General features: G+C 33.9%; 1 protein-coding gene across 2 annotated transcripts; it reads right to left on the reverse strand.

Moving 5' to 3' along the window:
• Positions 1-1,520: 1,520 nt before the first annotated feature.
• LOC114719430 (probable anion transporter 6, chloroplastic) lies at positions 1,521-10,435 on the reverse strand. 2 transcript variants are annotated; one of them, XM_028904932.1, is made up of 15 exons: positions 9,971-10,435; positions 9,488-9,633; positions 8,228-8,327; positions 7,936-7,988; positions 7,244-7,318; positions 7,057-7,137; positions 6,884-6,945; positions 6,107-6,174; positions 5,654-5,769; positions 4,574-4,610; positions 3,943-4,038; positions 3,474-3,615; positions 3,318-3,370; positions 2,093-2,179; positions 1,521-1,991 (listed from the first exon to the last, which is right to left on the reverse strand). In XM_028904932.1, exons 1-15 carry the CDS (start codon positions 10,337-10,339, stop codon positions 1,890-1,892), a joined length of 1,587 nt encoding a protein of 528 aa, XP_028760765.1. In that variant the 5' UTR covers positions 10,340-10,435; the 3' UTR covers positions 1,521-1,889. The 2 variants fall into 2 exon arrangements, with proteins under 2 accessions (XP_028760765.1, XP_028760766.1); XM_028904933.1 differs by having other exon boundaries at positions 9,488-9,649; positions 9,971-10,210.
• Positions 10,436-14,886: the final 4,451 nt, after the last annotated feature.

A 14,886-nucleotide genomic window follows, 5' to 3' on the forward strand; every position in this document is an offset into this window, starting at 1 on the left:
GTAAGAATAGAATTCAAGATTCATTTCAATCAAACTAATTGGAAAAAAAATTGTTTCACAATCCATAACGTTTCATATAAAAGCTTCCTTAAAATTCATATATATATAACAATTAATTAGTATGCGTATACATTGTTTTGTAAATTATATTAGAATTCTTTCTCTCTTTTCTCTTATTTTCATGTCTTAATCAGAGGACCTCTGGCAAAAAAAAAAAAAAAGAAGTCGTAATTATAGGATCAAAAGTCCAAACTTGTATTTTTCAATCATTCTAAAAGTCGTTACTTAGTCAATTAGCAAAAGGTTAAAAAATATTTTAAATTCATATGAATAATAGTGCACTTGATTTTTGAAATGATCTAAAATATTTAATTTATAGAAACTGTACTAACTTAAAAAAATTAGCAGCAATATATCATATAAAATTTATGTCAAGCAACTTTATTCAGAAATTTATAATTCACAGCTCATTTTTCAGACTTTATATAATGCGGAGAGAAATCATCTAATTCTATAATAAAAAAAATTACCATCTAATTTTCTCAAATGCATTTAGCATTATAATTTTATTCACGGCACGGTGCATCCACACTCTTAATAATTATTTTCCAGTTACATATAGCACTCAAATTTTATTATAGTTTAGGATATTAGTTCATTATAAATAAGACTAATGTGTTGAAAGCAACAAAAATATATATAAGAATGTTGAATACATTATAAATAAGATTATTATGTTAGATCATGGATGCACTTGAAAAATAATACCATAGTGTTGAATGCTATTTTATATACTTTTGTTATAAGAGATTTTACATATATCTGGAAGCATTAATTACTAGTTTTTCTTAAGTACACTTAATTATGTGGGGAGAGACAATACCATAAATTTAATAAATCTTGTTTATTTTTTTCCCGAAATTTAATTAATTTTATTACAAAGGATAATTTTAGAAAATGATTAAAAATATGGTTAGAAAAAAAAAGGAAAATGATTAAAAATATGGATATATTCAATGAGAATTGAAAATAACTAATTTCACAACTAGTTTTCTCAATCTGTTAAAAATGATTGAACATGCTTTGTAAACAAGAGTGAAGAGGGTATCATGTAATGTAACACCAGGTTTTACTTTCATCCCTTCTGTTTATCCTGAATACGCCTAATGTGAGTCTCTTTAATGTGTGTGTGGCTTATCAATCAAAGGAAGATGACAGAAATCTGGGAACAAATTCAATTTGTCCGCGTCAGATTCTCTCGCCCCACCAACCCCAAAAAAGAAAGCGACTGTAACATTGCACGTGCCCTGGCCAGAGAAAGAAACAAAGCAAAGAAAGAAAAGAGAAAAGCATTTCACGTGGCTCTGTGTTTAATTGCCAGTTTGTGACTAGCTTGGAGCAGGAGCCCAGAATCTAACTCTTTTTTTTGCCTTAGACCCTAAGTTAGAAGTAGGACATTCCGTTGGCATTAATAAATCTCATCAAAGCTTAGAACCTAAACCACCTAATTGAAGCCAAAGTTGATGATGAAGAATAACACCTAACATTGATGGCAATATCACAACTTATATCTTTGACTTTCCTGTGTTTATAGCACCTCATCACAAGATTTAGTGCCCTATCAATTATCATCATTCATCTATTAAACTGCTACAAGAATCTCAAAACCCCAAAAAGGGGGGGGGGGAAGGAAGGAAAAATCATTACATCATTCACCAAGAAAAATAATACATCTATACATATATTAACGCCATTTTTCTCTCTTTTGCAGATGAACCATTTGTATATAAAATAATGGATATTTTCTCCATCGCCAAAAACTCGGAACGATTGAGATTTGCTTTACTTGCTAATGCTGTATTCAGAAGTATGAAAGACTGAAAGGAGGATCATTCTTGCTCTGAAAAATTCTGAGGCTTACTGCTGGCAAACGCCAACCACACTAATGTACCAGTCAAGTAGAAGAAGATTGATGGCGCGAATAGTGATATCTACACGGCGAAAAAAAAGATGAACTTTAGATCAAACATAGATCATATAATCAAACACATTTTTTTTTGGGGGAGGGGGGATCTAGTGAAGGGAAACTTACACTCCATGAATGAGTCAAGTCTAAAAGATAACCAGTGAGGGCTACACCCACAATTCCAGGTACTGCCCCAACAGTGTTAGTGATTCCCTGAGGAAAACATAAAAGGAATGATCAAGATAAACCAGATATTGAGGCCAAAGTTCAGTTCTTTTACTTGTGACAAGAATCATTTAGTCTCTAGGAGTAAGTAGCAGAATTTTAGAGGTAGCCATATGCATGTACCAAAACCTTTCAAAGGGTTACTGTCAATTGATCTTGGATTTGAAACTAATTACGTTATGGTTGTTGACCTATAGCTGAAACTAGAAGAGTTACGAGTCAAATGTTGTTAGCTGGAAAAAGTAGATATATTCTTCAATCTTTACTCGCAATTGGAGCAAAAGTTCATCTAAAAGGTAATTACAACCATCAATTTGACCAAGGCCTCAATGAAGTAGTTAGTTCAAATGGATTTTCGCTTCCCTACAATGGGTGCACAGTGTTTCTCTCTCATCATTGCACCGTGCAGCTACTAAGACAATCAACTTGTAGCTAGATCGTTGATACTCTTCACAAAGAATAGAGATATTTGATGTGTTGTCATGATTACTTAATTTCATTACATCTTAAATTAGGGACAGAGTCATTTTACATCCCACCAACCTACCCTTTTTATTTTTTTAATATTTTGCATTGTAATCAATTCCTTTCCACCACATCAAAAATGTAAAGAGATGTTTGATACATAGAATGAAATGGAATGAAATGAAAAAAGTAATTTTGTGAAAAGTTACTTTTGTGCCCCTACTTTTAAAAAGCATTAAAAAAAGATATAAACAGTTGAGTGGAAATATCAATAATATAATAAGCAATTCAAAAACTTTTCTTCCCTCATCCTCTTTTCCATTGTTAAACCAAACGTATCCTCAAGTAATGAGAAACACTAGAGAAGGCAAATTTTAAATAGGCAGAGAATCATCACGTCTCTTTATAGCGTTTGGTCTCAAAATAAAAAAAAAACCGGGCATCATTATTTTTAACGATTCAAGAATAAGGATAGACACATGAAACTACAAAAAGAGACTTATGATGACAAGAACTTGAGATAGCATATGCCAGCTTTGTTGCTGTTGTTGGGGCCAAAACAAGCAAAAATATTTGTTCTTAGTAATTAAGATTATTCACTGAAGCAAATCTTATATCCTTCAATTGGTTGGTACAAGAGATTAAGTTTACGCCTACATACCAGAAGAATACTTGCATATTCAGGAGACATGTCTTGATGGGTACAATAAAGTCCTGCATAAGCACAAAAAACACACACATATATAAGCAGTCCAAAGAAAAAAGGAGAGGTGATCCCACTAGTTATACGAAATAAATTTGCAGGATTCTTTGGTACCTGACAGGGCAAAGCTAGAGAGGGCTAGGCCACCCGTGAGAATGCCCACAATCTCCCAATGTGGTAGCCCTAAATCCACTGAGGACAGAGTCATGCAGATTGCAGGAGACAAAAATGCAATTGATTGGCAGATCTTTCGAACCTTTTTTTTAAAGCAATTCAGACAATCAGAAAATTATTATTCAAGTCAAATTTACATGATACTAAGTTGTTGCTGAAATGTCAGCAAATCAAGTTACGAGTCATAACAAATGCTATTGAGAAATGCTTGATCAGAATGGCCCAAACCAAGTAATTTCTCCACAACAAACGAAATTCCACTTCTGTAAAAGTTATGTTCTCGACCATATATTAAGGAAATGTATTGATATGAGAAATATGGTTTCTAGTTCTATACCGATCAAGTATTGAAGTTTTAGAAGATAAATGGCTAATGAGTAAACTAATAATGTTTTAATCCCTCTCATACCGTTGTGGTTTCAACTCCTCTAGAAATCAAACTATCAGCTAACTGAGCTGCAGCATTAGTCACAAATATTGAAGCTAATGGTGGAAGAATAGACACCTGAAATGATCAAGAACTCAAAATTTTTAGCATGCAAGGGAAAGTGATAAACAATCGGTACTATAGTAAGGAAAAATAAGTCCATAACGATGGGACATAGCTTTTCACAACTGCATCACCATTACAGTAATGAATTGGCTCCCTAAATTGTCTTTTACATGTAGATCACGAACTTCTACAAGGCCAGCTTAAGCTAGATATAGACAAGGACCTGCCTCTTTTGCCCTCACCAAGACCTTTACTTAGTAGAAATGGCCCTCATGTTAGTTTTCTTTCAAGGGCATTATATAATGGCAGCCATCTGAGCAGTACAAATAGCATAGTTTCAATTGAACTTCTCGTATATCAAACTATAATACCAGCAGAGACATGATCTTCTTTGATCTATATTTCAAATTTGATATATCTATTCTGATGAAATTCATCTTGTCCATTCCAAAGAATGAAATCTGAATTTATTTTCTTCACAGAGGCTTAAAAGAAATTGTGATACCAGGAAAACGAAAACAAAAACAAAAACATCAATCAGGCTTACCCATGCAGCTTCCGTAAGGTTAAGGTTCAGCTCCTCACTGCACAACATTCAGATGCTAGAATTAAAACTTCCGCAGAGGAAAACTTGAAAACAATAGAAATAAAAATGCTCTGCATCAATTTAAAATTATAAAATCATGTGTGAAAACGATTACCATGTCTAAATCTCTAGAAGGGTTTTTACTCCATCAATTACAAAACTTAAAAAGAAACACAACAATTTTTTTTGGGAGGAAAAACTAAGCTTAGAAGTGTTTATCAGTTATATGTATCAGTGTCATATCTTCAAGTAAACATTAGACCTTCTCATAAAAATGCTGAGTAGCCACAAGCAGATAGCTCCAGGTCTTGCCAAGGCACTAAAAGTGATTAGCAGTGCAACTAGAAAGCAGTTTGAATTGACGCTTTCTATATCACAGCCCCATCAAAGCACCATAGTAATTGTCAACTAAACCCTTCTTTCACATGGATTTTTTTTTTTTTGTTTTTTTTAGCGTAAACATTAATACTGAGCTGAAATTGGTGCGTTCTAAGGAAAGGAAGAAGCCAAAAAAAAAAAAAACTATGAACTTAATGCTTAACAAGATCCAGAGGACAGCTACTGGAACCTCTAATTTAGAAAAGTAGATTCTATAGCATTTTTCATTATGTATTCACCAAGTCAACTTATTATCCAGTCAAAACTTTTATTTAAAAAAATAATGAAGAAAATAAAACATGCATTAAATAATCAACCCTTATTATGAGAAACAGGACTTAACTGCAAAGCCCTGCAAGTTTTAAGATGCAAAATACAAAAAGGCATCAAGTAGCTCATGCATTTATACAACTTAGGTAAAGAATATGCAATTCCAATTTTCAATATTGATTTTTACTATATAAAAGATATTCAACAAAACTCCTGTAAATGAAAGATACCGATGATCAATGTTCAGATTAACAGAAAAACAAAAAGCATAAAAGAATACAAATAAATCAAATAGTGCAGAAAATTTCCAATAACTCTCTAACAAGTGTTGACAGTAATTCTGAGACATAGCACACAGGTAGAGAGCTAAAGCAGCAGATGTCCATAAGGTACCTAAAATATGAGGGAAGCCATGATAGACAAGTGTAGTGACCCCAGCTACCACAGAAGTGAACATATACCATAGCCCACACAGCTGAACTTTGAAAAAAAGCCCTCCATGGTACATCCTATGGTATGAAAGCATAAAATGAAGCAAATGTCAGCTGTAGATAAACCTACTCGTTCAAGAAAGGAAGGATTACACCGCAAAAAATCATTAAGGGTAAAAATTAAAGCCAAGTAATTAAAACCAATTAGTTTTTTTCTCTCAGTCAGTGATAAAAGGAAAAAGTAAGTGTCTGCACTTGTTATCAATCAGATAATTGAATAATGTTAGCAGATCAGCTTAGCTTCGGAAAAAAGCCTTCCAAGCCCATAAGCGCCAATACCATACCATTCCTTCTCCAACAAGACACGAAAGAATCAAATCCAAAGATGAATGTCACAAAAATTATTGATTCATACCTTCCGAGAGTCATTTAATTTTTCTAGAGAGTCACTCCATGAAGGTGGCACAGTAACACCGGAGGCCACTGAGATGATCGAACACGAGTGAAAACCCAACAGTCAAACCATAAGTAAACATATGGTGAAAGCAAGAACTGAACTCTAAAGCTATCCTTTAAACATAGCCCATGAAGTGGCCTACAGGCTACCCTTTTCAAGCATAGCCCATGAAGGATATGATTCCTAGAGTATAGATGACAAGTCCAATTATATACTGAATAATTTGAGACAATGGAACATAACAGTATAGGATAGAATGATTCACGATAATTATAAATGCTACCTAGTGAGCCAATTCTACAGCCTACAGGGAACACTGAAGTGCTAGAGAATGGTTATTATGGCAAAGACCATCCCATGAGACAAAATTAGCAGCGACAGTAACCAAATTTGCACAGGTCATGCATTAGCTGTTGTTTCAGGCAATGGTATTGGAGGAGAAAGCAAAAGTGATGGACATAGTAAGACAAAGTCACAACAGTAGGCAGGTAGTACAAATGGGTTTGAAAGCAATTTCCAAATCAATGGATTAAAAACAAAAATAAAAATACAGACTGGATGATTGATTGGACATTAACTTAATCAAAATTTAACTCCAGCACCCCTTGGCATTGAGTATAAAAGAACTTGATTCTTCAATAAGAAAGACTAGTGGGAACATGAGTTAAGTCATAGGCTGTCACTTAGCAGAAGATTGATAAAGCACATAAAGAGATAAACGGATTAATTGCTCACACGACTTAGATTCAGCTGCTGAATGTGTTTCTCTTTCTTCAAGAACTTGAAACCCCAAAAACCTTTAAAATTTATGGCAATAACATGTCAATTATTCATTAATAGAAGAAGCTTTACTACTTTGAACCAACTGATGCAATGAAAACCACAAACAATTAGTCATTTCTACTTACCAACCAATCCCTAGAAGTCCAAATATATAGAATACCGATTCCCAGCCAAAATTTTGGATAAGGGGAGGAGCCAACAGAAGCCTGACAGCTAACAATGTGTTAAAGGTGAATGCAAACAAAGAAAGTGGAAAGAAAATCACAAGTTTTTTAACTTTTCAACATAAGACTGCATGCTAGAAATACAAACCCCAGAACACTTCCTACACTCAAGCCACCAAAGACAAATGCTACAGCCCGTGAGCGCTCCTCCAATGGTATTGACCTGCAACTCATTATGAATAAAACAAATTAGATGGGCGAGAGATACTTAATAATGCAAAATAAAATCAAATTTCTGTTATAGCTAAAAGCTTGGGAAGATCAATTGCCAAGATCGTCAAGAGACGGAAAGAAGAAAATATACTGAAAAATAGTTTGCTAATGCAGCAACCATTTCACAGAGATGTTTCATATTACCAAAGCATGAGAATCACAAATTATCTCATAATCTTCTATCAGAGTCCGCACAAGAACTTCTATTTGGCATAGAATATCCTCATTAATGCCAAATCAATGCTCTCTTAGAATGAAATATTAAGTAGATTTTTCTTTGGGGAGAGGCTGTGGTCGAATGTGAGTATACTTTTAGAAGGTTGAAACTACTTGTCAAGCTCCAGAGAATTCTTCCTATATTTCTTGTTATCCACGAGGGCTTCTCAAGTTCAAAAACTACTGATATTTCAATAGTTGCGGCGTAAAGGTGAGTCATAACAGCATGAAGAATAGAAAAGGAAGTAGACTAAAAATTATAAATTAAACAAAGGAAGCACTAATTAACCCAAATAATCAATTTAAACCGAAATGCACATTGTTTCAGAATGAATTGAGATGTTCACATGCCTGGCAATTAGATCAGTGGCCGCAGATGGTGAAACGCCTTCTCCTATCCCAACCTATATATGAAATAGAGTGAAAGTAATTAATAATTGAGAAAAATAACAAGTGCAAGACAATATGTTGAACAACAATTAAACCCCAAGGAAAAAAAGAATCAATAAACAGACCCTAACTTTTAGTGAATAGAAAGCCAAATGGAAAAATAAATTTAATGAGGCCAGATTAATCAAGGATCCATGAACGTTATTGAAACTTGAATATCTAGAAAAAAGGGTTAAGAAGAAAACCTACTAACCAAAATCCTGGAAAAGATTAATCCAGGCATATATCCAGCAAGCACAGGAACAAGAGCTGTGGCAATTGACCAGGTTAATACTCCAATCTTGAGAACTTTTCTGAAACAAAAAGAAGATAGAAGTGTAACATCATAAACCTAGAAACTCAATTGAAAATTTGGAACTTCGTCTAAATTACCCAGAAGATAGAAGTGTAACATCAAAATAGAATTTTCTAGTTATTTAAAAAAAAAAAAAAAGAAATAGAATTTTCTAATAACTGACATGAGATTGCCATCTTCTATTGAGCATCCAGTTAACCAAGTAGACCTTTTCAGAAAGAGCATCAAGTAGTTTCTTTATTTAATATTTGTGCTTTCAGAATAAATAAAGTTGTCATATAGTCATTCTCTTTTTTTTTTTTTATAAAGGGGAAAACGGTTAACTTTGCTTGAAGAATTGTATTGAAATTAGCTGCATTTGATTTTAAGATTCCATTGTGAAATATCAATAGCAAGTTTCTTCTAATGGTTCTCTTCATCTTGATTCTGTTCTCTGCTCTCTATTTCTGGGGGTAGATCAACTTGAATTTCATTTACTATCTTTACAGCCTCAATCTTCTTTTTAACTATCTACCTTGTAAGTCCCTAATTTTCAAAACATACATACATTTTCACCCATGTTTTGTTTTGTCTTCTTGCCCAATTTTTCACATGCATACCTTTCACAGCATTTGAAACATATAAGTCAGGCAGAGTTATGCCTAACATCGGTCTCCATAATCCAAATTCCTAATTAGATGTTATCATCGCCTAAGACATAGTCTTTCATTGGCATATCATTATAGCACAAAAAATTCCAGTCCATAAGTTACAACTTTTATGTCGAGGATGCTATGTCCCACAAGGCCCATGTATAGTGTGTCATAAATGACGCCCTTTTTTGCCCAAGACATGGTTGGATCTTAAGTAAGCCACGTAAAGCCCTCAAGTATGAGCACCATCCATTTTCTGAGTTTATAATTACCTTTTACAATTTGAAATTAAGCCCTACCATTGTGAGTGCAGCAGAGGATTTTGGATCTGAAATGTATGAAATATTCTGACCTAAGAAGCACAACGCTAGTTCAGTGTGTTAACATAGGACACTGAACTCTTTGTATAGTATCATGCATTGCACCTAGGCCCACAAATTTTACTTATCTGTATATACTAACAAGTTGCAAACCAGCTCCATAGGGGAAAAAAAGAAAAAAGCTTTTCTTGACTCTGGAAACTAACCTTCCACCGAATATCTTGGCTAACCAACCCCCAGGCAATTGACTCAATGCATAACCCCAGAAGAATGATGATTGAACCAATCCGGCCACTGATGAATTCCACCCAAATTGATGAGACATTGGAATTACAGCAACACTCAAGTTCACCTGCCCAATCATGAAACTAATTAATACAAGTCAGACCCCATAAACAAATGCTAACTAAGAAACACTTCTGTAGCCTACATGTGATGATTCCAGTTGACGCATAATAAAGTGGAAGGCTAGCAACCCAAATTGCCAGCAAATTTAACTAGGGATCTCTGGGCAAAGAACAAAATGAGAATGGACTTCACAAAACTCAGCTTGAGCTTTTCAATAAAGATAGAAAGTAAACACGTGCTATAGCAATTAGCAAAACAACGCTTCTAGTTTCCATCAAATTATAATGAACTACAAGACTTACTCATGCAAGTATATAACAGAATTACAAAAGAGTAATAACCTTATCCATGTTGCAGATAATGAATGCCAGCGACGTCGTACCGATGAGCTTATATCTCTGGGGAAGATTCTTCCAAGGTGGCCAACGGCCATCAGAAGTCAAGGGGGACACATTTTGAGCTCCCGACGGACGCTCCGAATCCAAAACAGAAGCTTTCTGCTCCAATTCATCGACCCGAAGTCCAGTGAGAACCTTGGCGGCAACTCTCTCACTATCTTCGACATTTTGTTGAGAGCCGGACAAAATTCTAAACCTTAGGCGGTGTTTTGCAGGCAAACGGTGCAACTGAAAGCGTTGAATAGATGTTTTACAAACTCGGTTGTTCGAAAGGAAGCACAAATTATCTATTCTGGGTGTAACTTTGGCCATTTTGTTTTGGCTGGAAACTCGAAATTCTAAGAAGACGCACGGACTAAAACTGGCATAAATAAACAGAAGAGAGTCTGATTCTGTCTCTGGGTGAAGAAAAATCCAAAGGTGCTTTCAGTTGCCATGAGTAATAAAAGAGACCATGAATTCGCCACGAAGAAGCTCATTTGTGGCTGAGATAAAATTGGAAATGAAATATTCCGCATGCGTGTATTTAATATTTTATTCACTCAGCATGGACAGTTTCCAGCCTCAAGAACTACTGAGTTTGCATCTAGCTGCGCAGAAGGTGGCTTCTTTTTTTTAAAAAAAAAAAAAAATTAATTACCTAGAAATGCAGAATCAGAGTGTAGCTTTGTTGAAAACCAAACATAATTCAGAAAATTTAAATCTGAGAAAAGATTCTTGGATCATAAAACAAATACATATTACTTCCAATTCTTAATATAAGAGCTAGTTTTATATTTAATTTGATCCTAAATATAAAATCTCAATCTAATTTGTCTTAAATATTTATTCATTTGGCCTCAAATAATCCATATACTCCTTCGATCCTTAATATAAAACCTAATTCTTTAGTTGTTTTTGTCCTAAATATAAGACCCGTTTCTCATATTTATCAATTTTTTCTAAATTACTCTTATAGATACTCTCTCAACCATAACCATAATCAAGTAGAAGAAGGAGATGGGGTATTAAGGAAGATGATTATGGTGTTTTAGGAAAAATGTGTCACTTTTTTTATAATTAACTAACTTACATAACTTCCTTAATCTAATTAAATTAGTTAAATGGGTCTTATATTAAGAACAGAAAGAGTACATATGTTAAGGAGTTGTTATCAATAAGTAATTCAAATATATATTATTAATAAGAATATGTTAGAGAAGATTATCTATGTACTATAAATAATTAATTTAACTAATTTTTTTACATATCAGTGAATTAGATTTTATACTGACTATGGAGGTAGCATACATACATATATGCGTGTGGGCGGCCGGGCGCGCTCTCCCTCTCTAGCGACCGTAATTTTTGGAGAAAACTATTGTTTAAATTATGATCTAACAAGTTACAAATTATGATTTTTTTTTTGGCCTGAGAGTTATAAATTATGATTAACTCATTCAAGAATATAAGAGCTAGTATTATATTTAATTTAATCCTAAATATAAAATCTTAATCCAATTTATCTTAAATATTTATTTATTTTGCCATCAATTAATCCATATACATATGTTAACGAGTTGTTATCAATAAGTAATTCAAATATACATGATTAATAAAAATATTTTAAAAAAAGTTATCTATTTACTGTAAATAATTAATTTAACTAATTTTTTTACGTATTAGTGAATTAGATTTTATACTATGGAGGTAGTATACATATATGCATATGTGTGGGCGCGCTCTCCCCCTCTAGCGACCGTAATTTTTGGAGAAAACTATTGTTTAAATTATGACCGAACGAGTTACAAATTATGATTAACTCATTCAAGAATAAATTTGTCTAACCTTTGATTTCATCCTTGTCACATTACTTTATAATATCTGACATTTATATTTATTTTTTTGACACCGGACATTTATATTTTTTAATGAAAAAAATGAAATCATTGATCTCACCTTTATTGCTCTAACAAGTATAAAGTTTTTTTCCTCACCAAATATTTTCCTAGGACTCTACAATATTTTGCAGTTCATTCGCTGCCTAGAAGCATTTTTCAGATACATACAATATTCTAATTTAGAATTTGGAGCTTAGAGTGTTTAGGGTGGTAGATATACTTAAAGAAATACTTCAAAGTACTACATGAACCACAAAATATTTTAAAATGTTAGACTTTCCTTAAAAAAATACTCTTCTGGTCCTTAATATAAGACCAATTTAACTAATTTGATTAAATTAAGCAAGTTAGGTAAATTAGTTAATTATAAGAAAAGTGATACATTTTTCCTAAAATATCATAATCATTTTTCTTAATACCCCTTTCCCTCTTCTATTTGATTGTGGTTGAGGGAGTATCTATAAGGGTAATTTAGAGAAAATTGATAAATATGATAAATAGGTCTTATATTTAGGACCAAAACCAATTCAAGAATTGAGTCCTATATTAAGGACTGGAAGAGTACTTGAAGATGTTATCTGAACCTTAACCTTCAATTTTCTTAGATTAAAGTGTGTCTTTGTGTGTTTGTGTATAATCATTTAACTTTATACAAAGTTTCAGCTCGATGTCTTAACTTTAAAAAATATATTTTTAGTTATTTGATCCTAAAATTGTTAACAAAAAAATGATGATATTAAGATCTTGAATATTAATAAAACATTTTAAAATGCTAACCTATTAAGTTTAATTTTCAAAACAAATCCTAATTTGTTAGTAAGGATTGGGCCGTGTGTAAAACTCTTACCCTCAAACATTATAAACTCATTAACATTATAATCTCGTCATAAAATTGCTACTATGGTAGAAAAGAAAAGATGTTACAACAAACTACCATAATAGAAAGAAATTTGCACATTTTTAGAAATTGACATTCAAACTGGAGTCAAACCCAAACTCTGTTGCATGCAACCAAAATCAGTCATTAAAATCTCTTGGGCCTCTGAGCCTCCGACCCGGGTAACAAAAGATATCAAACATAAGCCCATCCACTTGTTCTTCTTGTTTTTTTTTTTAACAATATAAATCCAAGTGTCATAAAATACTAGAAATGGCCTCCGGCCAACCAAAATAAGGAGATAACATTTCCTCCAGTTTACAATAAGACCACACAATCAAAATATTTCCAAAAAATCCTATATGTAGCAATATACAACTCGCCATACATATACAAAGACTAAAGGCATTACAACTAATTAAGCCCAAGCCTCCGCGTCTCTTCCCGATGACGCACGCTTAGAACCTTTATCTGAAAACATTGTAAACCACGAGGTGAGACAAAGATCCCAGTAACCAACCTTTCCAATTCAGGGTACAAACTAATAAGTGCTCGTGAAGTGTCAAGTGGGGCAATTAATAAATAATAATATAAACAATAGCCACAACAGTCATGCATGTGCAATAATGCAATCCCATCAACCACATCCCTCACTTTGGGGATTATCAAGAGCTGAACCTGGCCTATTCCTTACTATAGGGGATGTAAGGAGCCAAAAGACCTATCCCTCACTATAGGAGACTTAAAGAGCCAACCATCATGCATTAATAGAGGCCTTACCACGTGGTAGTATCAACCAAATCTCTCACAATTTCCCAACATATGAATCATGCTCAAGCATTACCAACAAATAAGTTCGCATTTCATAAGTAACTTCAACAAGTAGCATATCTTTCTAAAACTCCCAATACATTATCGTGATGCAATACCCCACAAGACAATTTCTCTTTTCATATACAAAGTACATTTAGAACACCATTTATTACTCGGAGTACAAAACATAAATCCACTCACAGTACCATAACAATATGTACAAAGGACTGGAAAGTGATTACCTCTCGCCTGAGCAAGGAATAATCAAAACACCAATGATGCCCCGTGCACCAACAAATACTCACAACAGGTCTACACAAGCATACAAGCACACAAACACACAACCACCATATATTAGCTTTCAAACTAATAAAATAGTCAATACAACACTTGGGGACTCAAAATTCTTAGCCTCAACCAAAACTCTACCCAACTCACAACGGCCAAAACATCATAATAATACTCCAAAAACCACAAGAGACCATTATCACTCTAGTCCCCCTTCCAAAATATCGATCGAATTCAGAAACTCAAAGTCCCACTCTAGAAATTCATCACCCAAACACCCAATTAGAACAAATGAAGTCCTAACAATATTCTAAACCGATTAAACATCCAATTTAACCCTCCTTAATATAACCCAATTCATAAAACTCAATTTCCACTACTACGTTATCATCCTCAATCATAACCTCCATTTTCACAAACCCTAAATTCTCAAAACATCAAAATCTCCAAATCCAAGAAAACTACACTGATTAAACACTTAGACTAACCCAAAGCTATCAATTAAACTCAAAACAATCGGTCAAAAACCTCAATTCCAACAGAAACTAAAAAGCCCTAGAGTTCCCCTGTAAAATCCTCAAAAATCCTAAGAGAAAGAGTAGATTAGAGGTTAGATTCACTTACTTGAGGTAAAGGACCCTTAGAAACACCTTCTCCAAGCCAAAGCACCAAAACCCCAGCAGAGCACCACTTTCCTCCTTCAGATTTTCAATTTTGGCACAACTGAACACCTCCAACGTATTTATAAATTCGAGCAGTTCACCGCGGCAAACCCAATACTTGGCCACGGCGAACTAATCCCTAGAGGGCTTTAGTCGCTTGAAAACCATACTTTGCCGCGCTGAACTCCAATCTTCACCGCGGCAAGACATTCTCGAGAGACCCTCGCTCGCCCAAACACCCTTTGCCACGGCAAAACCTTCCCAAGGGGGAGACCTCGCTCACCTGAACCACTTTGTCACAACGAACTCTTAGTTTTGCTGCGACCAAACCTTCCCAAA

The sequence above is a fragment of the Neltuma alba genome, unplaced genomic scaffold (genome assembly GCF_004799145.2).
Source record: "Neltuma alba isolate B1F8T4 unplaced genomic scaffold, ASM479914v2 tig00011916_pilon, whole genome shotgun sequence".
Lineage (NCBI taxonomy): Eukaryota > Viridiplantae > Streptophyta > Magnoliopsida > Fabales > Fabaceae > Neltuma > Neltuma alba.